At 43.6% G+C, this 26,755-nt stretch overlaps 1 protein-coding gene and 1 long non-coding RNA gene across 2 annotated transcripts in view; one reads left to right on the top strand and one right to left on the bottom strand.

Annotated features, from left to right (window-relative positions):
- Positions 1-23,143, top strand: part of LOC135260751 (uncharacterized) — a 31,004-nt gene extending 7,861 nt beyond the window's left edge. Inside the window, exons 3-4 of the long non-coding RNA XR_010331742.1 lie at positions 21,591-21,638; positions 21,759-23,143. This is a non-coding gene — a long non-coding RNA (uncharacterized LOC135260751). The remainder of the gene's footprint in view (positions 1-21,590; positions 21,639-21,758) is intronic.
- LOC135260750 (homeobox protein Mohawk-like) lies at positions 1,028-26,052 on the bottom strand. Its single transcript, XM_064346271.1, has 7 exons — positions 25,919-26,052; positions 24,751-25,021; positions 21,810-21,969; positions 18,580-18,733; positions 16,562-16,897; positions 5,549-5,582; positions 1,028-4,663 (listed from the first exon to the last, which is right to left on the bottom strand). The coding sequence occupies exons 2-7, from the start codon at positions 24,924-24,926 to the stop codon at positions 4,477-4,479; spliced, it is 1,047 nt and encodes a 348-aa protein (XP_064202341.1). The 5' UTR covers positions 24,927-25,021; positions 25,919-26,052; the 3' UTR covers positions 1,028-4,476.
- Positions 26,053-26,755: the final 703 nt, after the last annotated feature.

Raw genomic sequence — 26,755 nt, 5'->3', positions numbered from 1 at the left:
TCTGTAAAATTCTACTCTAAATTCAAAATAAATAAACGTGACAAATGCACATGAGTCCTAACACTAATTAAATTCTTTGGTCTCCCGTGTTTTATTTGAGAACTTGTGTGTACAGCTCTTAAACGAGCCTGATCCCTAGTTCACATGCTGAGCAGTCCTGGTATTCTCTCTGTCCATTGGAGAGAATCATGACGTGCTGGTTTCCGTTTTCACCTTGAAATCTGCGACCGATTCAGACCCACAAAATCAGGTGAGGTGAGTTACAGTTACTGTACAGTCAAGAAATTTCATTGATCACTGAAGTGCTGAATAACAGCAAAAACCCTGCAGACCATGTCCTCCAATTAATTAGTTGAATTAACTTGTAGTGTTTTGGTATGGGTTAAATGAACTGTTTGAAATTATTTTTAAAATTTAAATAATAGCAGGTGTTTATAATTGTTTGCAAAATAAATAAATAAATGAGACACAAGTGCCAGCTTTTTTTTGTAAAAACATTTATTCACTGCTCTGGAAAAAAGAAACCATTGTTCTCTTGAAAGGGTTTACAAAGCAATTCCCACATTATAATGTGATGGTAAGCTTTTGGTCATAGGACAAATATCCAGTCTCTGTCAACATTTAAATTCATATAACTTAACAAAAATAAAATTGAAGAATCACCAGTTTTAAACTCCTTAATAATTTATGAATTTAAAAAGTATGAACAAAGTAGTTATATTCCATTCTTCAGAAGAAAAAAAAATCTGTGGAACACAGTACCCAAACCCTTTTCTCTGTAACAGATTGCGGTCTGCTCTGCTTGTGTGGAGTTTGTTTCTCTCTCTCTCTCTCTCTAATATCTGTCATAATCAAATTGTGTAAGAAGGGCAAGGCACTTTAAAAGAAAGCTATTGGAACCATATGCTCCCATGTACTCACTGGATTCCAAAGCTGATAAGGTGTGTTATCGTCATATAGAACAGTACGTGTATAAGCAAACAGTACAGGCTGAGGACAGTCAGTGAAGAGTACACAAGAGTTCCGATTCAATGTTCTAAAATGGAGCGTTGTGAGTGCTTTTAATACATATCCACATATTCCCATTAAGGCAAACATGAGACTAAATATAAAAGTGTGCAGAATCTTAAATTTTAAAATATGTACATGAGCCACTTCACAATTCAAGCATTGTGTACCTTGTCTGTCAAGGACGGAACAGAAGTGGTAACTTCTGACAAACAAATTGTATCATTGAGAGATTAAAAGAGAAAAAAAAAAAAACTAGTGATCCAACTTGTTCATACAGTCATATTTGATTTTCTCTTGCCATTTATTAGAACTGTAGTGATGCAATATTTACACAACCTTTTAATAGCATGGACAGGTTCTTGAGTAAAAAAAAAACAACCACAAAGAACAGTGATTAATGTGACATGGCAAAACACTTGACATAATGATGACACACTGACATACACAAAAAGCCTTGAAAACGTGCTGGCTGACAGGTAATACTGGTACGTATGACAAATCAAATCAAATGTGTAAACGTCTCTCTGGCCTGTTGTAGACACCAACAGAAAAACTCCAGACAGCTGAACTTCAGTATGTCAAACAGATTAGGACGTGTCCCTTTATCCTGTGCGGTGAACACCTTGCTCTGAACAGAAGCCACACTGCAGTAGCCGCATTCGTTAGCATAAACTGTCGCTCTTTATAAAAAAAACAATCAAAAAACTTTCTGTCCTCTTTGTCTTATCCAGTCGATGTGACGTTTTTAAGTATCAGAGCTAATTACCAGAGCCTTTATAGCTTAAAAAAAAAAATAAAAAAAAAACTTTTTCAGAAGAAACAGAAACAGAAATTTCAATTCTGGAAACAATGTCTAAGACGGAGAGGCAGGGCTGAAAGTATTAACAAGTATAATAAAGCTGCCAATCAATTTTAGTTATTCATTTAATCTAGTGTGTGTGTGCGTGCATGTGTGTGTGTGTGCCTGCATGCATGAATACAGCACTGCTGTGCTAACCTATCTCTGTGTTTCCAGTTATTTCTCATATTTATGAATGTCGATATCCCGCAGGCCAAGACACAACAGTGTACGATTTAACGTCACTGTGGTGAGCTCAGACAAAACAGGACCCCCCCGTCATATCAGGGGACCCACGGGCATGTGCTGGCCGGGGTTCACCGCGAGGAGTCATTTCAGGCGACTCTTCCCGCACAGGTGCATATTTACTAGCTGCCCGTTTCACATTTCAGTGCGCTGGAAAAAGAACCAACAGTCGCCAGAGCGCAGAAATTCAACGGGGACTCAGGACAGTCTGTGTGGATTTATTTGAGCAAATGGCGAACGCCGATTGCGAAAACGGCAGAAAAACGCAAATTGCAAGAGCAAAACAAGACCCCAAAACACTAAACACATATTTACAGTTTGCAAAACATAACAATAAAAAAGCTAATTCTTCACCCTTAATATTATTCTCAAAGGGCTATTGATCAGTCAAATAAATGGAAAAATCTCAATATTTTCTTTAAAAAAGAAACAAAAAAACATTTCTCTTCACCTCCGTTAAATATGTGGCCAGTATTCATTCATTCTACACTGTATTGTTCCTGATATTTGTAATAGTGAATTTTACTTTATCTTTGCCTACAAAGCATGAATTGGGTGTTATCTGGATTTCATGAAAAATGCTGTTTACAAGACAAAACGTCAACACTTGCCGAAATTTGCCGTTCAAATTACTGCATAAACTTGCCAGCCGCACTTTATTACAGCAGTCTTTATCGGTGGCAGTGGGCCCTTCCAGGGAAAAGGCAACGGACCAGCATTCCTCAGCCAAATACAAGACTTAGGTTTGGGATGGTATTCTGCTGGCTACAGCCATTTAGTAGCGCTGTTGGGTGGTATACTGCCACATCAATACTTATAGCTCTAGTGTGTTCTGTGACTGCAATGGACTGCTAAAAGGGGGAACATTGCATTTTCATATGGAACAGGACAAAATATTGTGCTCCCAAATGCAAAGATGACCCACTCACAAATGTAAATAAATACCCTCTCACAAATGCAAAGATACCCATTCACAAATGCCAGATACCCACTCACAAATGCAAAGATACCCACTCACAAATTCCAAAGTCCCACAAATGCCAAAGTACCCACTCACAAATGCCAGATACCCACTCCCAAATACAAAGAAGTCTCACTCACAAATGCCAAAGTACTCATTCACAAATGCAAAGATACCCACTCCCAAATGCCAAAGTCCCACAAATGCCAAAGTTCCACTCACAAATGTCAAAGTCCCCCCCCTCCAAAGCTCATAATCCTATGAACCCACATACAATCTGGCCACTTTCTTCTCTATCCAAAAACCTGGATGCATACTACAATCACCACCACTTTTTTTCCCATGCAGTCCAAATCTACCTCCAAGCAAGTTGTGATGGGTGCGTGTAACAGCGTTTCGTCCAGGGCGGTGAAAGAGGTGGCACTCGAGCAGCTCTTTTCCGCACCTCGTGGCCAATGAAAACACAGAATGAAAAAAACCGTTGAAGAAAACAACAGGGCTGTAAATGAATGATGACCCTCGGGAATAATAACCGTGCAGGAAACCATTCACATGACTTTGTTTAGAGGTAACCGCCATTCGGTCCTCCAGCAACGCGGTTTTGCCTCGTCTTTAAACGTTTCGCCAAAAAGGACATGCTTTTACAAAAAAAAAAAAAACCCATATAATAAGGAGGAATAATAAGGCACAAACCCATGTGCCGAATAACAAGCTTGGGCAATACCTCATTCGAAAATGAGTAACACTCCAGCGGGCAAAATTACAGTGGTTCAGAGGTCCTCACCTGTTCTGAAAGAGGTCTTTCCTTTCAACCACAAATTTACGGCAGTGTTGTTCTTTTTCTTGTGTCTGAGACAATTTTTTAAAAATATTTCACTTCAAAGATGAATTGATGTTGGAGATAATGTTGGATATTCAGTGAAAATAAGAAAACAGCCACACGCCTCACATGAACCGGGGTGACGTTTGAGGCTTCGGTGAATTTCTTGGGTCTTTGCATTAGGAATTGTCGCTTCAAGAGTCTTTCAAAAATAGTGTCAGAAAATTGAAAAAAGTAATACTGAAATCATTTTTTTTTAGAAATATAACTTCAAACAACAGTTATGTCTCAGTCATGGACTGTACTTCTCAGGTGAAAAGGCACGTCGGTAAAGAAAAATACAATTTTCAGATTAGAAAAAAATGTCTGATTTATCAAATAAGTTAACATTATAAAAAAAGTGTCTTCATTCAGCATAATGCAATTATAACATTAATAGTTATTACAAAAACCGATAGTTTCTCAATGCGTGGGTAAAAAAAAGAGAGAGAGAGCTTGAGAAAAAGAAATGTTTTGCCAAACAATCCAGAAAAAAAAAAAAAAATGTTAAGATGCTAAAAGCCTCCAAAAGGAATGTTGTGACTGTCGCAGAGATACGAGCTAATACTTCTGCGCCAGGGGCACTTTGACGGTCTTTATTTCTGATATATGGGAGGACTTCTGGATGATGCAGCTGGTGGTCCCCGACTCGCCGTCCTTTCCCTGGGCGAGGTTGGTCAAGGCCATGGCCGCGTTGATCTCCTTCCAGTACGTCTCGTCCTTGCCCCGCCCCTTTTCCTTCTGCGAGCTGTGATTTAAATTAAACACAGTTTATGAAATTCTAACTATGGCCAAGGGCTCTTTTTTTTATTATTATCATTATTGGTGTTGTTGGTAGCCAGGTATGACCTCTAGAGTCAGCCAGACAAGGCCTCTTTTAGTTTGTGTGCACCCTGAGAGTGGAGCTCTCTTCCAGCTCAGATCAGAAAGGCTGAAATTATGACTGAAAATATTTAGACCTGACCTGGGTCAAATACGTATTTGTTTTGGATTCAAATACTTTTCTACGCTTTACCGATCTTGTCTGGTGTATGGGAACCAATTAAATGAAATACTCACAAGAAGTGCAGACCCCGCCTTCTGGTCATATTGGCAGGCTCAGTTACACCAGGCAAGATCAATACACGACAGAAAAGAATTAGAATACATAACAAATACGTATTTGACCCAGGTCTGATTTAGACTGTAACTGTGGATAGTGTCCTTCCTTTGGATTTCTATCTTGATTTGAACTGTTTGGCCCACTGGAGCACCTGGTTGTGAAGTGTGAAATGAAATGGTTACAAAAATGGTAGTTTATTTACTTATTACTACGTACAAAATCGAGAAAATCGCTGGAAGGCCCTGGTAAGCAAGCATGGCGGATGCCAGCTGTTGGTCTGCCAGTATTTTGTAAGCTGCCACTACAGTGGGCCGATTTGCAACCGTCCTGCATCCTTTAAACAGCTGATCCTCGTCTCGACAGCCTCTCCTCAAACGTCAGTTAGAAAGCTCCCGTGGCACCGATTCGCAAAACGCCGGCGGGACCGGCGGCTGTGCCAACAGCGGGCAGTCAGTGGGCACTACATGTTCCCCGACCGGGGAGAGGAAGAGTGACTGCCAGAGGAAGAGGACGGCGAGGAGCGGTACTCACATGTCACATTTTCTTGATCCGTGGTCCACAGTCTCTGAAAACACAACAGCCGGAAAGGTTATTTCAAAAGCGAAGTTCGTCCGCGGTGACATCATCTCAGAGGATCCCGCCTTGAGGAGCCCGTGAAAGTAAGACTGGAAACGAGGACGACAGCGTGCAATTATCCAGTTTGTGTTTGCATTCTATAATCAAACGAGGAAACGGCAATACAAAGGACTCGAACGGGGCGCTCGACCTCCTAATGGAGTACAAATGTCTGGAGTAATTATTGATAAATTGCACTGTTGACGCATCGGAGTCAATACCAGCAACAGGAGACGAGGGTAAGAGAACGGACTTCAAGGGAAGGTCGACTCCGCCGCTGTTTGAAATGGTTGAGTCAGTGTAGCATGTGTTCCATATGGAAATCATAAGGAGGGTATTGTGGGATCGCTAATGAAAGTGTCCAGATGTAAGAATAAGCCTTGTGTTTGTCCCCTCACACGCATTTAACCACCTCTGACTGTAACCTGCCCAACCCCATTTTATTGTTTGCTCCGCTAAATCCCTCATTACATTTATAACCATTCATTCTAGTTAAGGTAGAATGAATGGGTATGAATGTAATGACTGGGTCGGCCAGTGGAGGATGAGCCCTCTTCTATAGCCACCAATTGCGAACATTTTGGAGGTTCAGGCCTGGTGCCAGGCCCAATTTTCCTTAGTATTTCCACTATAAAATGTATTTATGGCTGTGTCTCTGTAAAAGTGCTATACAAATTAAACTGAACTGAATGTGAATGAGAGGTGGAGATGAGCAGAGCCTGGTCACAAGGTCAATGATTTCTAAGTCACTTCTTTGTTGACAGGTGTCAAAGTGGGTGGGTCATTCTGAAGGAAGTTTAGGTCATTACCAGGGGCCATTCCTTAATATTATTCCTCTAATATGATACTGTAGATTCATACCAGGGAGAAAAAGCCGGAATCTAGACATTTAAAGGGGTGGAAATCTAGGTTGAAAAGACCTTTTGACATACACGGACTAGGTTAACTCCCAAGGTTATTCAGATTTTACCCAGATATAGTTTGGTTACATCTTAGTTGGCTAGAAAGCTTTCACTTTTCAAACAAATGTAGCTGGGTTTTCACCTGAATGCCTAGAACCCCATTTTATTGACTTGTCACCACAAAAATGTTCACTGGGACGACATGTCGATGTTATCATTTATTTAATTTTTCTAAAGGAAATAAAAACAAAGAACATTTAAAAAAAAGAAAAAAAATCACAACCACAATAAAGAACTTGAACCTTTAAAACCTCGATTTTAGCCCCCAGTGTTCTAGAGCATGCTAACTTCCATTATCAGCTGAAAGTATCAGGTATTTGAAACTCTGAGGAGTTGCTTTTGACTGGAAGAAATGTCCAAAAAGAATTTGTGATTGGACTCTTGTGAACAAGAGAGCTTGCCAAGGCTAAAATTATTATGGTACAAGTCAGTCTCATTTTTAAATTTCTTAGATTGAAAGAAGCAAAATTAAATACTGAGCACAGTGTGTGTGTGTGTGTGTGTGTGTGAGTGTGTAACATCACAAGGCCTGTAAAAATGTATTTATTTTTTTGCATTACAGAGACTAGGTGCATTCCAGCAGTTTAGAGTTTGTGTGGAATAACAGCGGTACGGGGCCACAGGCCCATGCAGTGGGTAACGCTGGGGGCCACAGGCCCCAGCAGAGATGGGGGGGGACATTGCTGGAGGGGCCACAAGCCCTTGAAGAGGGGGAACAGTGCTGTGGGTGCCACTAGCCCCTGGGGAAACGGTGCTGGGGGGCTCAGTGAAGCACAAGGGCAGGAGACTGGGGAGGACAAGGGACAGGGGTATTCTAACTTGGCTCCGACTACAATCAGAAGAGGACAGTGAGAGCATCCAATTTTCTAGCACTGGAAAAATGCAGGCACGCCCGTGTGTGTACAGAATCAAATACAAAGCCCAGTCCTGCCAGTTTTAAAAGGCAGGGTTCTGTGCTCTGTGTGTGTGTGTCTTTGCTCTGTGCACTTCAATGGTAATTTGTTGCTCTTCTCCCTGTTTTCCGTTCATTGATTGCACACCGGTCGGTTAGGCTTGGTTTATTCTGCGGCACGTTCTTTCGTTTTGGATGTTTATTAGGGTTGTGGAAGTGACTCCTCTCCAGGCAGATGTTTTGGTTTTGAGGACTTCGCAGCGCACCGAACGGAAGTGGCGGCGTCTTCTTCGCCGACCGCGCCTCTCTCGCAGAGAGGAAAAAGACGTTTGACTGCTCTCACGAGCGCTCCGGCGTCTGCGAGAGTCTGCTCCGCGGAGTCCGGCGCACGAGCGTTTTTACGAGAGCGTGCTATTCGATCGGCGGCGTCCCGCTTCGCAGCGTCGGCCTTCATTCTGCCGCTGTGGGAATAGGGTCGGAGTGTAGCACAGTGGGTAAGGAACTGGGCTTGTAACCGAAAGGTCGCAGGTTCGATTCCTGGGTAGGACACTGCCGTTGTACCCTTGAGCAAGGTACTTAACCTGCATTGCTTCAGTGTATATCCAGCTGTATAAATGGATACAATGTAAAAGGCTATGTAAAAGTTGTGTAAGTCGCTCTGGATAAGAGCGTCTGCTAAATGCCTGTAATGTAATGTAATATACACGCCACATCGTTCCTTAATGCAGAAAAGGTAGACATCGTAAAAATAAAAAAGTGAAAAAAAATTCTCCAGAAGAGTCCTATCTCTGGGGCTTGCACTGTGAACTCGAAACGTTGAAATTTCATCACCAGATTCTCGAGACTTTCAGGGTCCTGGCGAGGTCACCGTACACGTTGTTGAATCATATCTTCTGCTTTTGCTACGAATTAAAAGCGATTGTTTATATTTCAAAAATAATTTTAAAAAATGAGCATAATTTATACCTTGCATGTTTATCTTCCATTCATAATTTTCGTTTGGACTAAAAAAAGTTCCGCCAGTTTCATTAACAGTTCACAAAACCTTTCAGACATTTTTTTTTCCCCCCCCCAGTCGAGAGAATCACCTGGTAGTTTCAAATAGCCAACGATTTCGGCTGCTTGCGAAAGATGTTCCGATGTTGTAGAGCAGGTGTGTGTGTGTGGCAGGGGGTGAGTCTGAGGAATTTTTTTGCTGATTCTCATTTTTTCTTTCCCCCCGTGATTTTTAAACACTCTCTGGTGCCGTGTCTCCCCCCCCGACTCTCTTTTTTACGAGCACGCGCACGCATCGCCGGTTCGCGAGAAAAAAAAAAACCCGCACGCCACAGCCAAAGCGGCGGATTTCGCTTTTTAAACACGCGCGTAGCCTAAGCACCGGTTTAGCGGAAAAGGACACAGAGCCCAGGTGGCTGCCCGCTGTCGGCATCGTTCCCGCCAGGACCGTTTCTCGACGAGTACCGCGGACCGCCGCGCCGCCGCCGCCGTCTGCTCCTCCTCGGCCCGGCCAAAGCAAACGCCGCCGCGTCGCTCGGTTTAGAGAGAAAGAAAAACGATATCTGTACTTCATGTAGTCTGCGAAACATTTCTTCCGCCACTTCACAAGCCATTAATATCTGCCGTTGAGTATGACAGAGGCTCCCCTCAGCACCCCCTTAAACCAAAAGCCTCACTCTTTCCCCCCGGTGAAGAGTTTGTTCCATTAATCTCAGTGGTGCACTCGCGCCGCTAGGCTAACGTTTTTGCAGCAGCAGCACGTGCGTTTGCTTTCACTTGACATTCGCCGCACAAAATTTAAGTTTTTGCGCAAAATACACGGTGACCGATCTTCACGACGGTGGTCAAAATGGTGTAGTACAACTATGTCATTTTTGCAACTGATTTTCTGCACATGTTCAAGAACAAATTGCGTTGGAATTGATCCACACCTGTACCACGATGTACCGACTCAATGGAAAGACCTTTCACCAGAAGTTTTGAAAGTGAAGTCCTGGAGGGCTACAGCGTCTGCAAGTTTGCGTGGTTTCGTTTTAATCAGCAGCCGATTTAGGCTTTGGAAAGACGGTGTGACTCAATAAGCACGTAGGTGCTAAAACCCACTGAAAACCAGTAGCTGCTGCTGCTCTCCAAGATGGAGGTCTGACCTTCGCCTTTCTTCCTTCAAGCCCCACATCTTAGAGCAGTGGTGTGAAACTTGAGTCCTGCAGGACTGAGTTACCTGCAGGTATAAGGCCTTGGGATCAAAGTATGTGGGGTCTTTAGCCAATCAACAACGCCAATGAATCACTGGTGGTGATGAACACTAAAAATCTGCAGACGTTGTGGCCTGCCAGGACTGTAGTCCGAAACAGTGCTGTAAAACAAGCATAATTTAAAAACATAGCATGTTCTCTAACGTATCTCAGTGAAACTTCAGTGTTGTTATTATTATTATTATTATTATTTTCAATGGGGGGGTTAGTCATCCCTTGAGTGTGTGATCTTTAGTGCCAGTTTTGTACCTTCCTAGGGTTTATTGAATACTTTTATCAGCATTTTATCATCACATTTTATTCATTCATCAGCCAATCAAAGACGCCCCACTCTGGCTGTCCGTCAGCTCCGAAATTCAGACCTCTCACTATTCAAGTGTAAGCAGGCTGTGACCAGTTTCAGATTTTATATGGTACGAACACTTACGAACGTAATGATGCTGTTTTACAACTAGTCAAACAACTGCTGGAAAGTCTAAATGAAAGTCTAAAGCTGAGTCTGAATTTAGTATTTCTTCAAATGAAAATAAGCATTCAGAAGCTGCTGTTTTCCTTCCATGTGTACAGAGCTACATCTGCCTTACATGTGTGAATGTGGAGACTTTTTTTTTTGGTTTTTTGCTGAGCTCACTAACAACAGTTTCATTAACATTCGCCTGGATTCAATCAGCGTTTGTCCACAATTTTGGCTCTCCCCAATTAACATAAAAACTGCCTTTGTATTTTGCAACAGTCACATTCATTTGTAAGGACAAAGCAAGGTCTGGATTCAATAAAAACGTGTCCTTAACTTTAACTGGCACAAGTTCAAGTATGAAATTTGTCCTTCACGAGCACAGCTTGGTGTGCTAATTTTGATTATTTCTGAGTTTGCCAAACTGTAATGTTGAAGTTGGGAACTAAAATCTGTCCCCAAAAGAAAAATGTTGACTGAATCCAAGCCATTGATTCTGCACAGTCTTTCTCAATAGCAACAACAGCAGTTATCTGTCATTCCCCTCCTTATAAGGACCATTTATGCTAATTACCTCTTCAGTACACATTGCGGCCCTTTTCCTATTACTATTCTCTCTAGTGCTGTAATGCGGATGTTAAGCTAATGACTTCGATTCTTTATTGTAGCGTTAGTGCTGGCATCGTAGACGCTTGGCTGATGTGCGCATTACACTCGCATTCACCTGGCCAGGCCTGGCACTATTGCTCATGACTCCTATCCAGTATGTTCTCTTGCACTGTAAGTCGCTCAGGATAAGAATGTCTGCCGCTTCAGTGTAACGTAATGTAATGTGACTAGTGCAGTTCTCGAGTTACGGTACTCGGTTCAGCCACGGGATCAGTCAGCAGCACCTTGGATGGACACTAGTCTACGAACCAGAGCTCACGAAACAATAGCCTTGATTCAATCAACGTTCCTTTTTAACTCTGACTTTCAAGTAAACGCCAGAGCGACTTCCTTTATTCTCGAACGGTCCTGCGAGTTGATTCTGGCAGCCCGGGAACTTGCCAAGCCATCTTGAAGTAAAAGAGTAACTCTTGCGTTTAACTGCAAGTGAAAGGGAAGTGTCCACTGCCATCGTAGCGGTGAAGAGCGAGTGAGTGTCCCAATGCATCGGGGAGGCGCATGGGGAGGTGCAGCGAGGAGGCGCAGCGGGGAGGCGCAGTGGGAGGCCCGGCTCCATTAAAACACTGTTTATTTGAGGTCTGGTCTGGTGCTTCTCGTTCATCTCCAGGGTGTGGCCGCATGCGAGCCGGTCATCCCAAACCAGGGTGGAGGGGGAGGGGGAGGAGGGGGGTGGGGGGACCACGGACAGAAAATTGGAAAGTGGACCTCCAACAGGGAACAGAATGTTATTTCCAAACGCCTTTGCCTAAAACATCTACAATGCAGATTTTTTTTTTCTTTCAAACAATCCCAGACGCCAAGGAAAACCTATAAAATTTTATAGTTTCAGACTTTTTTTTTTTGTCCTGAGTGTGTTTTTTTTTGTTTGTTACCGACTGTCAGTTGGCCTTGCTGCGCTGGTGCGGTGCTACCGAAGGTTTTTCTACGGTTGTGAAAGGCATTAGTGGCAGATCACTGTACATTCCTGCGACGGACGAGAGCGCCAGGTCACAGACGGCTACAGCGAGCGCTGAAAAAACAGGCGAACAATCGCGCACTAAAAAACGTAATTTAACACGCAGGCCTGTTTCGAGGTGAGAGCTCTGTGTACCGTCGGGTCTTCTGCTTGCAATGTACTGTACCACGATGAATTTGCAAATCACCGAAGGCCTGCGTTGAATTTAAAATACAGACACTCACAAACAAAAAAGCACCCCCCCCCCCAAAAAAAAAAAAAATGTGTTCCTGAAAATAGATGTGGCTAACAATCACTGTACCCTTAGACCGTGCCAGATACATAATGGGAACAATGGACTGCAGACAGCCTCCCTTTTCATCTGGTTATCTACCCAGAGGGGGGAAGAGATGTTACAGAACGCTCAACTGCGGGGACATGACTCACCCAGCCAAGCGAGGACCTATCGGACCGCCGGCAGGAACAGCTGCCATTCCCGCCAGCGTTTGGCAGGTCGGCGCTACGACATTCCGCCAGCGGCAGGACCGTTTACAAACCGTTTTGCATTCTTTTAACCCTTTGAAGAGTAGGATTTGTGGAATGTTTTTTTTTTTTTTTGGAAAATTCCAAGTCCGTGTTCTAGAACTCCATTGCTTTCAATTACCAGTAGGGATTGTGACATCAGCATTAGAATGTTCAGTTAAGAACACTAATCGCATTAACCTTAAAGGGTTAGCAACTGATCTTGATCTCATGGGCCATGCTACAGTGCTGAGTTTGCCAAACACTGGCAGACAGATGGCTCTGCTGACAGGGTCCTTCCATCGGGTCACTGTATTCTTGTTGTCCGGACTGCTACTGATTCTTAGCATTGCCCCATGACCTCTTCTGAGAAGGCGATCCTATTTGGTCACGCTGGCCGGTGTTACAGGTTTATATCAACCGGACGGCACTTGAGCAAGCACCTGACCCGGATTAACTCGGTACACAAGCAGCTATTTAAAATAGACAATAGCAGTTTAAAAAAGGACACCCTGAGAAACATTCATAGTTAATTACAAATTAGCTGTGTGTATGCGGGTCCACATGGACCATACAAATACACTGTCTAAGGGTAAAATATACACTTTGAGAGTTAATTTAACACTAGAGATTACATTACAAACAAATGAATCCAAAGGATTGGTATCATCCATAGGTACAAAAGCAAAAAATTTCAGTTTAAAATTAACTGTAATAGACCATGCATGGCTCCTATTAGAGTCAAATGAAACTAGTTTAGAATTCATTTAAAAATGAACATGTTTCTTTGTAGATGATCAGCTGGGACTACTCATAAGAACCTAAAGTAAAACCAAACCAGTGGAAAAACCATATTTTAGTGTTTATAGCAGTGGTTCCCAAACTCTCACATGACATTCACACCAGTCGAATCAAACACACAATGCACCAACTCCATGCTCAGTGCAGGAAATGGAATAAAACTTTAGCCCCATGTTATGAAACGTCTTAAGCCTCATGTTTATACCGGACCACCGCGGTGCCGATTTTCAAAACCCTGGCGGGTGTTTGATTGCTGGGAAGCTGCAAGACATTCGCTTCTGTGTTTTCATGATCTTGGCTCTGCAGAAAACCCCAGCTTATGCAACATGGCTGTAAACAAGTGACCTAACACAACTTAACAACGGACCGTACGACAGTTTTGGTACCAGGGTGAGGGATCTGTTCAGGTCTGGCCTGTGCAAGTAGAATATGGTGGTGATTGTGTTTTTTGATGTCAACTTTTGTGGCATTTTGGCGGTTCACCCACCCCCCTGACCTCAGCTGGAACCATCTAGATTCTAGACTCCTGGAACGCGATAAGCCTAGATGCCCTAAATGAGATGTTGCCTTCATTGTGTAGTCTTATGTTTTAATCTTTATGGATAATTCCCAACAAGCAGTTGATTCTCAGCTGACAAATTTCCAGGTAAGGGTTGGAGGTGGACAATAGCCATAGATGTGGTCCAACGTAAAGTTCCAAATGTTGATTGAATCCGAACTCATTTCTTTTTCTTTTTTGCACCAACAGTAAGTGAAACGGCAACATTTAAAAAATATCCTGGATTCAGTCAACATTTGTCATTAAACAGGGTTTGTCATTTCCTGTCAATCAGCAGGGGTGCTGGCAAGCACTGAAGAACGGGCAGACACTGCACCACTGCAAGCCCTGAGAGTCTGAGAGCTCTGCTTATCACACAGTCTCCTTGCACAAGTCCTCTGCTAACCACACACACACACATACACACACACGCACACACACACCATCTCCCAGAAAACGGTGTGTGCCCTCCTGGTCACCTTATCGCCGCGATACGTTCCAGAACACAGGCTAAACACACTCTGCAGGGCGAAGCTTCCTTTCCTGTCCTGCGAGCCTCTGACATCAGAAACGCGGAAACACTCGAGAGAGAGAGCTAAATACAGGGCACTGATAGACTTTACAGCAGTAAAAATAAACGCCACTGCCTTTGCCTCGGCCAGAACGGCAATTCCATTTTCCGTTATGGAGTGGACGAAAAAAAAAAGGCACCGTAAAGTCCTGTGATTTCTGAGATGAGTTTCCTCAGTAACAGTCCACATCTGTCATCTCGCTACACCTGAATTATCGATTTTTCCTACTCAGTGACCTGCACCTAAGTTGATTTTAAAACGAATTATTCCACTGTGTACATTTCAAATTCTCTTATGAGCACTTTTCAGTAATCATGTGTGGTTATTGTTTAGTTTAGTTATGCGTGCTTTGATTATATATTACTAGGCTGATTTATAAATAAATGTAAAAAAAAAAAACCTTTTCAGGCATCCATCAGTAATCTTCTGAAGAAAGATGTCCAAGTTATAATTTTAGCAATACATGACAGTCAAATACAAAAATACTAAAAGTAAGAAAAAAGAGAGAATGGTGCATCTGTCTCAGTTCTTATGAAACCTTTTTAAGCTCGGAGCTGACTTACAGTACATTTCAAACAGAGTACACTCCTCCAAGCCTCAATAATATCTGCTGCTCTCTGTGGCCTAATTTGGTCTAATTCAAAAGGCCCTTTGCGAGTCTCTGTGGCCCCGTTCGAACCCTGCTTTTTTTATCCACTTGACACGTCCCTGGCTAAACTGTGCGTCAACTGTTGTCTTCCATTCAAAATGAGTCACCCCCTCGCCGTGAATTACACACGGTTTAGATATTATGCGTTTCCAGACTGCGGTTAAACAGGCAACGAACGGTCTGCCCGAGAACATGGCCTACAGGTGGTTCAGTGGCACAAAATACTGTGCTCCCCTCTCCCAAAAACGGGGAAGCCAAAAAGACAATCACTTTAGAATATTCAACCGCTGCCTAAAGTCCACTTCTGACTCAAGCCAATGAGAATAAACCTTGGAAACAAAACATTTTTGTTTCCTAACGCTTGATCATACTAGTGATGTCAGAGAGGGACACTGAAAACATTCAAAAACATTTTTTTTTTTTTTTTTTTTAAACAACATTTTTTTATAACAGTACCGTTAGCATCACTGTGAAAGCAAAGCTGCTTCTAAATACAGTATTTCCCCGATTCTGCTTTAATTATTTCTGCTTCTGGGTCCTATTTCGTTTCAGCTGAATAAACGATCAACTTCAGGAAGCTCCCCGCACAGAAACGTCTGCCCATAATCCACGGTTCACTAGTAAAAACCCATCATATTCTCCGGGCTAATTGATATTTATTTCCCAAATTATCCTTATCGGGTCGGACGGGGGTAGAAATATGGCTTTTGAGCAGGAAGAAAAATGCAGAGGGATTCCAGGCGTTTAATATCCCATTAAAGCAAAATGTGCCATGGAACTCCTGGCACATTTGATGGAATTATCCAGCCCCGTGTCTTCAACAGATTTCCCAACAGGCCCCTGGTTCTCCAAACAAAAGACTTAAAAAAAAAAAAATAAAAAAAAAGTTTTCCACCAAAGAGACGACAGAAGAAGGTCTGCACCTACCACCTCCTGTGTAATGTCAGATTTGTTAGCCGGTGGTTGGCTGAAGTCCTCCATTTACTGTGTGTGCTTCACAGTCAGGTGCTAGGCTCCAGGCTAACCTGCTGTGGGATTAATGTCTTCACCATCACACTCTCTTTGGTTGTAATGCTACACTTACTCAAGTTTATCGCACGCTAGAGAAATAAAGAAACACACACTTCCCGATAATATTCACACCAGAATGAAAAATTCTCTTCACAAGAGTGACTGTAGTTTCAGGGTAATGCTCTTCTGCGCGGACCTATGTCTACCACAGACCAAGCCCTGCCTGGGTGGCCTAGCTCTCTCTCTCTCTCTCTCTCTCACGCACTCATGGTGGTTGCAAGGACGATATACAACAGCCAGGAATATATATTTTATATGTTTCCTTGCATAAAGAATTTCCTTAAATTTTCTAAAAACAATATATTTCCCTTTTTTACTGCGAAGTATCTTTTTAGTATCTTTTCTGATCCTCTATATATGTTTTGGTCTATTTTAGTGCGTTCCATTGCCGTGAGGTATCTATAAAAAGTCTGTTTGTCTACCATACGAGATGACACAATATGAGCGTTTGTTAGTGCCTTTGCCGGCAGGAACAGCGGGTTCTGCCCAACAGGCCCAAGAGCCCCAGACAGACCCGAGGTGCCGATGGAAAACGGAACGCGAAGAGACGCCCTCCCCCCCCGACGAGCAGTTAGCGAAACCACGCAAGAAAAAAACAAACAAACAAACTTACCGGCGCGGTAGACGAAGTTGGCCTCGGTCTCCGAGGACGAGGGCGAGAGGAGCTCCTCGTCGTACTCGTTGGAGCTGAAGGACCCGGAGTGGTTGCGCTTGCGCGAGTCCGTGACGCCGTTGGCCGCCATGACGTGGCGCAGCGAGTCGTTGAGGTACCGGTGCAGCAGGCTGCTCTTGTACTTGGGCGGCGGGGAACAGGCGTAGTCCTCGCCCAGGGAGGCGTCGGCCCGCAGCCCCGCCCCGATGACCACGCCCTCCTTTCGGATCACGCTCTGGTACATGGGCTTGCTGAATTCGGCGGGTCCCGCCTCGGGGCGCAGGGGGTTCTCCACCTCTGTGACAGAGAGAGCAGAGAGTCGCGAAAACGGGCCCGGGACCAGGGACAGGGGCTCGGGTTGGGCCGCCGTAGAGGTTCGTCTTACTCACTAAAAATCAAAACAACGACTGAAACAGCCCCAATGTTCAGTGACATGCTTCCTTCAATCACATCCCAGCGAGCGAGGGCCCACTGGACCGCCGTCGGGGACGACTGCAGGCACGCCAGCATTTAGCACTGCAGTCAAAACACTGACAGCGCGCCCATTCACCCACCACTCTGGCTTTTCTGCATAGCCTACCCTCATCTTGGCTGCCAGTGAGCCGCTATTGTGCCTAGTTGCAAGACGCTAAGAGACTGACAGCTGTTAGCGGGCCACGGTTTGCTTGCTAGCTGGAACCCTGGATCCAGCATGCAATATATACCACTGGCCTTGATCTAACCAACAGCTGTCTGTTACTCTGTCTCTGATGTTTGTTTTGTTTATTCAGATTCTCACAGCTTGGCACATGCATTTTAAATATTTCTCAATATTGCCTAGAAACCTGTTTTTTTTTTTTTTTGTTTAAGAAAATAAGCCGCTACTTGCATTGAGTTGTGAGTCAAAGCAAGGGACAAAAGCTAATGGGATGTTCTGTCTGTAGTGTACGATGTCCATACCACAAATTCACAAAGTGTGTGTATTGCCAGAGGAGAATCGTTGGTTGATCTGTGCAATGGCAGTACCCTTGCCAAAATCAGGCCTGTGCAATCTGCGAACGAGCCCACTGCTCCGCACTCTTCAACCCCACTATCCACACACTGTCATATCTGATAGCTGAGAATGGGTCATTTATACCATTGCCATGCCGACTGCAGCTTTTATTTTTTTTAAATAACAGTTATGCACAACTCAAGATTGAGTCAAAACTCTGGCTCAGACTCATTTGAAAATGAAGGTTTGTAGCTTGGTACTGTGTGGCTCCAAGTCTTTGTTATGATCGTGTCTCGCCCTGAGCATAACCAGAGCTCCTGTGTGCAGGTTTCAGAGGCGCAAGGGCTAATTTACTTAAATGACTCTCCTGTGATCATCGTTTGCAGCTTCACTCTCACTGTAATAGAGAAGCTGATCCCTCCAAATACTCTCTTCTCTCTTCTTTACACTCTCTCTCTCTACCCTTTCTCTCCTGTCAGCCCTCATGCTTTGTGTTCTGTCTTCTGTAACCGATACTGAGCTGGTCCCTTGCCCTCCAATGACTGTTATTCCAGTGTGGCCCGGTCACCATGCATTAGAATGACATGCTGACAGGAAGCTCAATGATTTAAATGTGAAATTGGAGCCTGCTGTATAGCTGTAGCCTACTGTATAAGCCACAGCCTTCACATGAGTTGCTTGCAAATTTGTGTCAAATATGTACATGAAATACTTTAGTGGTGAAAGCCACAGTATCTGCAGGTTTTTGTGTCTTCATTTTAATTAGCAGCCAGTTTAAGCCTTGGTAATAATGTCAGTGGACTTAGCCAATGCAATGACTTCATGTAAGCATTTAGGTGAAACACACCACAAACCAGCAGATACTGCAGCCCTCAAGTGCTGAAGCTTAAGCTCCATAGTGTATTCATCTTAAACTTTAATCCCAAGTATTTGACACAGGTCTGCTTATGACCAAATTTCGGTCCTCTGCGTAAGTAAGTCTAGTAGTTTTCCAGGTGAGGCGTACCTTCTGAGCAGGAGTCGTCGCTGCTGACACTGAGCCTCTCCGCGTTCCCCTGGACGTACTTGTTGTAGAGCTTGATCCTCAGGGCCCAGCTCAGGTCCGGCTGACGCACCGTGTTCTTCAGTCTCCGCCTGGCGTTGGCGAACCAGTTGGACACCTGTGCCAAAGACACCGCAAAAATGGGGGAATGAGCGTCCCACAACGGTCAGAACGCCCTCTGCCCACACCGACTCCAGACCCACCTCTTCAAAGTTCACCTGAGCCCCTCGCTTCAAACTCTTTTCAAACGTTTACCTAGCCCTAGATTAGTTTTTTTTTTTTCTATTTTCAGAGCCTGTGGTTCTTTGCTCTTCCTCACATATAGTTTAATACTCCTTAGGGTAGATTTGTCCTTGCTTGTATGACTCAATTTCATCTTCAACAGGGTCTTTGACCAGCCGCCAAACACGTCTACTCTTCCTGCACTTGCTGTTCCTTCTGACTGTACTTTGCCCTTCAAGGGAAGTACTGCGCTTAGATCCCCAATCTTTCCACTTGCACTCGCATGACAGAGTGTCTGCCGAATGCCACGAAAGAAAAAAATCATTTGAATGAATGTTATAAATAGTAACATTGTTGATATCAAAACCGTGTTTTTGCTACTCATAATTGGTACTTATGTACTAATATATAACAGGTATTATTATATTGATAATTTGTAATTCCTTTTCAATTCATAATCATACATATTATCCAGTACAAGATGTCTTATTGATCAGAGATGGAGAGAATGTGGTGGCTTTTCCCTGCAGATACAAAGTACAAAGGTTTCATTTTATGTGGGCCATGAACATCTCTACCGGGTTGTTTAAGGACAGCCAGGTTGGACAGACAGACGTACAGACAGACAGACCCCGGACACCGTGGCTCTCCAGGAACACCGCTGAACAGCCCCTGAATCTACATCATGTGCTTCAAATGGCCTAACCTGGCAATGCGACTCTGAAGCATGATAATCGCTCTAGGGTAATACATTCTGCCTGGCAGTACACTTTCGAGTGACATTCAGCTCATCCATGACCACAGACCATTCCACATGAACTTCAGACTGCTGGAAGTGAAGCGAAAGTACATTTTTTCCACGGCTGATAGAATTAAAAGACCTGGACCGCTCGTTTTTGGAAACTTTGGATTTTGCGCTGTTTCTTTCATTAGTCCCCTTATCCTTTTTTGGAATTCTTCGTCCCGTGTCCATTTCTACGGATCTTATTCAAACTCTTCAGCTGTAACCGCAGTGTGCTAATTGCAAGCAAACACAGAAGCCTGAATTCTGTCGACATTTCTCCGTATCCGTGACTCACAATTAAATACGAGCCTTACTTTATTATTATTATTTTTTTTGCTTCTGCAAACATAGATTTAGCGAATCAGTTGCGTCTGCTGAACTCGGCAAACCCGAGAACCCTTTCATTTATTTGCGCGTCAGTGTGTTGGACAAATGTTGACTGGATCCAGGCCGCGGTCTTAAAAAGTCGCATTATTTGGCGAGGTCGTTACCCGGTGATTTAATTGTGGTGAGCGCTCCGACCTGCCAAACTGTGTTTTTGTGAAGACAAAAAAAAAAAAAAGCCAAGAGGCCCTTTTATTTATTTGCGAATCGGCATTAAGGACAAAATGTTGACTGAATCCAGACCAGCCTCTAAATCACAAGGATTTGGCGCTGTGGTCCCGGCGGTGCAGTTTATGGCTATATATAAAACGGGGAAGCGTGGCTATGTGCAGCGTTTATACACACGATGCCCCCGGGGGGGGTCAGAGCCTCCTGTGAAATGCTGCTCTTGCGCTGATCTCTGCAGTTCTGGCGGGCACGCGCGCGTATGTTTAGGAGGCTGGCAGCTCAGACTGCCCGGGGCCTGCAGGGCTGAGCACATGACCCATTAGGTTACACAGAGCAACTCTGACTGCCTCTGTAGCCCAAGCAGAATCGGGTCAAATAGTTATTTGACATAGACTCCAGTTCAAGCTCTAGCAGGTTACGGGTGATGATTTTAAAAGTTGAGCTGATTTCTACTTCTGAATGACCATAACATTTTCTGTTCAGCTGACCGGGAGGGGTGCTTCCAAATTTTGCTGCCGCCTAAAGAGTTAATGCATTTCAAGTGTGTATCTGACCGCAGTGTGCTGACAGGAAGCCAAGTGCACTGGAGTCACCCTAAACTTAGCCTTGACGAGCCTTCCCCCCCATCCCCGCCCCTCCCCCCCAATACCCTGCTTGTGCCAATGGATACACTGTCAGCAGACGGAATTCAGCGCAGCGCTGAGAGGGATGGCATTACCGCCATTGTTCTCCCCTTCGCGAAAAAAGGCCAGGAAACTCCGCGGCGCTTCGGTTATTGGGTTTAAAGGGCTCTGAAGTAATCCTCGTGTTTAAGCTATTTTACGATAGTCCATTTTGAACGATAACAAATCGTGACTGACAAATATGACTGTTATTAACATCAAGTGCTCAGTAGTTCAGCAGATGTTCCTCTCCACAGCCACTTGCGTAGCGCATACGAAAAAGTTTTATGGAGTGCGTTTTCTCAGCCAACTGGGCCCTGTCTTTTGGCTTTCTTGAAAAAGACCAAAAACACCCTTTGATGTGTTGTTAAGATCATGCTCTGTGTGTGTGTGTGTGTGTTTTGTTCCGGATTATTTTACCTGCAATTTCCTGTTCAGGCACATTTCCTTTTTTTTATAGGTTATTATAATTTAAGTGTAAATATGTGAACCGTCCATTTCCTTTTACCTGAAAAGTCACTCTAGATTCATTTTGAAATTGAAATGTTGTATATGCATCCATGCCCATTGGCTGGTAGAAATTACTATGCCACCTATTTTCAATAAAACAACAGCTGAATAGACTTCTTGTAAACGGTTAACATTCTTGAATTGCAGTTAATATATCTTCCTGCAAATTTAAGCCAATGCCAAACAGGAAATTTGATTTGATATTTTAAAAAATGTCATGGAAACTTTTTCTCTCAAATACAAAGATGCAGTCACAGGATAGCAAACCAACATTGGGGTCAAATCCACTTCAGGTTAGTCAATTCAGGAAGTTTATTAAATTGATAAATTCCCATAATCTATGGTGATTTCATTAATAAATAGCATTTCGTTTCATTTCCTGGATTGACGGAATTGTATTGGACGGAACCCAGCCTGCCTGGTGTTGCCCATGGATACGGGACTGAACAGCAGGGGCTGCTTACCTGAACCAGGGTCATCTGTGAGCCGAGGGCCAGCAGGATCTTCTCGGTTTTGGTGGGGTAGGGGTTGTCCCTGTGCTTGTACAGCCACTGCTTCAGAGGCCTGGCCATGTCCTGGAGAGCCTGCCGCTTGTGCCGAACCTTACCACCGCTCTGCCGAGACCTGGGGGGGCGGGAGCGGGGCGCTTAACTGAGCACCATCTCGCACCTGAGCACTGCTTAAATCCAGTGCCCATTCCTGAGCAACATATCAGACCTGAGCACCGCCTAAATCCACTGCCCTCAGCTGAACACCATCTCAGACCTGAGCACTGCTTAAATCCACTGCCCTCAGCTGAGCACCATCTCAGACCTGAGCACTGCTTAAATCCAGTGCCCATTCCTGAGCAACATCTCAGACCTGAGCACTGCCTAAATCCACTGCCCTCAGCTGAGCACCATCTCAGACCTGAGCACTGCCTAAATCCACAAACCTCAACTGAGCACCAACTCAAACCTGAGTAATGCCTAAATCCACTGCCCTCAGCTGAACACCATCTCACACCTGAGTACTGCCTAAATCCACTGCCCATTCCTGAGCACTGTCTCACACCTGAGCACTGCCTTAATCCACAGCCCTCAACTGAACACTGTCTCACTCCTGAGCACTGCCTGAATCAACTTCCCATTCATGAGCACTGCCTCATACCTGAGCACTGCCTAAATCCACTGCCCTCAACTGAACACCACCTGAGTACTCGGGCCATTCCTAACCACTCTCACCTGAACAACTCCTAGAGCCACAGCCCACAGCTGAACACCGTCGAAACACCCAGCACATTCCTAACCACTTACACCTGAGCATCACCTAAATCCACAGGCCAAAGCTGAACCCCATCTGAACACCCAGACCATTTCTGAGCACACACCTGAGTGCCAACTAAATCCACAACCCACAGCTGAAAACCACCTCAATAAACATCCAAATCCTGAACACCACCTAGAGCCACAACCCATAGCTGAACATTCACACCTCAATACCTTGATCCACAGCCCACATCTTTAACACTAAGTGAAATAACACTTTATGAACCATTAATAAATAGCCAGTCACAAATATTACTGCTCTTATCACAGTGCCCAACTGGACCCTCACACCTGAATGCCACTTTAATCCCAGTCTCACACAGAACACTATGGGCCAGTTTCACAGACACAGATTAAGACCAGATTAAATTCAATTTTTAGTGGAGATTCAGCATGCAAAACTATTTAGTCCAGAACTAAGTTTAATCTGTGTCTGTGAAACCGGCCCTATGTGTTTTTCTACATTATTAAGGTCCTTGACTCCCGAAAGCGACAATAAAGGGTGGTTGGACAGACTGCTTCATCAGACTACATGCTGATTCTGTACAAAAGGACCAGTGGATTGGGCAGTGGAATGGGCAGTGGATTCAGGCAGTGCTCAGGTGTCTCTCTGTATACTGGACTAAAGCCCTGAAGGGATAGCTCCTCTCCTGAGCCTTACGGTGTCTACTGAGCCGAGCTGAGCTGACTTCCCAGCTCAGCCCCAACCTGAACACTGCCACAATGCACAGCCCACCTGAACACCGTCCCTGTGCCCCCATTTTTAATAATCTGACAAAGCTGTTGCCACATGCTGAGCCAGTACAACCATGAAGCAACACAGACTTTGGAATGTTTGGATTTTTATATAAAATTTCGTTGATTTGTCGTAACACAGCGGTCACATGACTTGAACATCCGTGAACATATGTAAATTTAAAAAGAAGTGCCTGGAAAGACACAGATAACATGCTATGTACTTTATTACCCTCCATCATAATGCAATCTCAGCTGCAAATGAAAATATTCAGCAGGAAAATGCATTACAGCAATAATACAAATACTAGTTCTACAACGAGGCTATTATTATTGTTGCTGCTGCTGCTGCTACTACTGCTACTACTACTACTACTAATAATAATAATAATAATCGATCTAATTGTAAATACAACACCGCCATAATAATAATCGATCTGAAGAAACATGGCAATTTTAGAAATCAGTTTTCGGTGTTTCATTCACACCTCAAACAAGGTTCGTGTAATGTTTCACTTTTTACGTCACGCACAGTTCATTCACGTTTTAAAAAGTCAAATCAGTCTGTTACCATCAAACAGTATTGCTCAGTATGCGTGCACGTCTATGCACGGGTATGTACTTGCTCAACCTGTAGATGTCATCGTAGAGCTAGGAAAACGGATTTGAACCCATCTGAACGTACCGCAAATATAACGCGTAACCTCAAGCTTGCCTGAAGTTGGTATTCTATAAATATTTTCCTTGTAATCTCGATCTGTATGAACAACTCGAAGAACTCTTTGCTCTCAGTACAATTTTAGCGATGCAATGTATGTATTAATATTTTCATTAGCAATTTTACTGCAAGTGAGGCACGACCTGTTAAATCAGCCGGTTGTTACACAAGTGTTACACTCACTGAGCAAAAAACCTGTATATTAACGTGATACAATGTCGGTTTAAATCGTGGATTACGGAGGAACAGTGCGAAAATTGTGGAAAAAACTACTGTAGTTGCTGTACTTTTGGGGGAAACAATTCAAATAACTTTTTTATTCCGAGATTATAAAGCATATACATCGACCAAAATGCCCACAAATAGCCTACAATTACAGGTCATAGCCTAGTGATAACACGATGTGCAAATAGTTCAAAGAATACATATTTTGTTATTTTTATGTGATTTAAATATATTAGGCTTTTTAATATATTTTAAAATATATATTTTAAAAGGTTTGCCCGTTTGATATTGCGCTCCACATAGTTGTTGACTGAACACATTTATCAAGGGTTTTCGTACTAGAATCCATCTGTTGTATTTAAAAACAAAGACTATATGCGTGTGTTTGCTGCTTAAAAGACGGGGGGGAAAACTACATACCCGGGCTTCCTATGCCTGATTGGAGAGCTCTCTTTGATTGGCTGGTTGCTTGACAGAATATCTGGATGCTGCCGATCAAGCACTTCTAAATAGTTTATACTGCTCCTTTCCACCTCTTTCGCATTTTCTTCGATAAGGACTTGGTTGCTTAATTTGCTGAAAACTATCGTGTTCATCTTTGGTAAGGTTTCCTCCTATATCGCTCCTGTGCGAACGTCTTCAGGAATCGGCGTGTTACTGAAAGCCGCCCAAGGTAGTCCTGGTTACTTCCCTGTAAAATAAATAAATAAATAAATAAGCACGTATTCCACGTTTGAATGTTTGTCTTCTATCGACTTTATATGGTTACCTCACAACTGGAAATCAATTGCCTTCATTATAAGCCAGCAGCTGCATATTTAATTGACTATCGCAAATCAAATCAAACAGCACACCCCTACCATCATATAGCCTATTAAATATTGAATATACTGATTCGCGCGCGCACGCACGCACACACGCACACCATACGACCTGAAACTCGCATACACTATTACACTTCGACTATGTTAAACGTTGCTTAACTAAACTTGCTATTTTACGATTATACTGCAGGTTCTTATTCGTGTTGAAATAAGATATAGGCTACTGTATAAGTTTACTGTACATTACGTCAGTAATACTGAACTGTTTCTGGCGCATGCATTCAAGCAAACCATGCCATCACGCGCTGAAATATCCTTGCAGACAGCGTGCTAGCTAGTTAATACCAACTGTGTCTCATTACTGGTCTATGCTTATTTTCTCGGGAGATCAAAATAACACCCGCAAGTGCATTTTGTAAATACATTATCATACAGAGGCTCATTTAAGCGCAACCCAAAACACAAGGCACTTGTATCATAGTTGTTTCATTAAAATAACAATATCAATAAAACTTTGTAAGGGTAGTAATTTGTAAACTGGGGTTTAAAATAGTCTATATATTCAACAATTCATGTATATATTTGTCAGTCGAGACTGTAAACTAAATGCGCACGGTAGCCAGCAACTTTTCAAACTGAAGCCTATGCACTCCAATTCATAACGGCGGAAAGAAAACGTTCGGTTCGTTTGAATGTATTAAACGTGCACAGAGCCACGCGTAACCTTGCATAGTAATGATGATTAATAAAATCCATTAGCCTACCTGTATAGCGCCCCTCCTGCGTCTCTCTCTACTGATATATCTCTCTCTCCGATTTCCATTCCCTGCTCACATGTTCCCCTTTAAAGGTTCCTGAGCTCATATCACAGAATCCACAGAAGCCTGGTTGCTTTATTCGTCCGGCCTCGGGATAATTTTATACTGCGCCCGGGAACATGAATACTCTATCCTTCTCATGTTTCCTAGCATATCAGAGCAGCGTGTGAACATAGAGATAATGTTTTATGCCTGTTCCGCCGCTCAGGTGAGAGAGGCTATTGGTGAGATGGCGCAGTGTTGCCCGCTAGGTAAACTCTTTGGACCACTTCCAGAAGCCGACAGCACAGAGGCGCACATTGTTCATAGCAGTAGCCGGTTATAATTCTTGATTGGAATTCATAAACGCGCACTAGCTGCAACCCTGCTTGTGCAGTAGTCTATTGCAAGTTGACACAACGCGCTTTGTTCTGGGAGAGCGGTTGCGCAGGTGTAAAACTGTATTGGCCTGAAAAAGGCGAAGAATAAGAGTTTCTGAATGCACAAACGTGAGCTTTATGGGAATGCATTTTAATATTCGCGCGGGCAATCTGATTTGAGCTATTTTTGATGCAAGTGGTTTCAATAATTTTATTCATTATTAACTATCGAGGAACTCCGGGAATTTTAGAACATGGCTATGCTTAGGTCAGTAGTATATGTGTCCTCACTTCATGCTTTCGGGATTTCCTAAATAGGACGTTTTCTGGTGATGTGCTCGGGGGGAATTGAGTGCAGTGGGAACAAGGAACCGGTTGTACCCAGCTCTAACATAATGTACCTATAATGTCATGTCAATGATTG

This window comes from Anguilla rostrata, chromosome 8 (assembly GCF_018555375.3).
Source record: "Anguilla rostrata isolate EN2019 chromosome 8, ASM1855537v3, whole genome shotgun sequence".
Lineage (NCBI taxonomy): Eukaryota > Metazoa > Chordata > Actinopteri > Anguilliformes > Anguillidae > Anguilla > Anguilla rostrata.
Note: the sequence above shows the minus strand (reverse complement) of the source record. Positions and strands in the feature narration are given on the sequence as shown.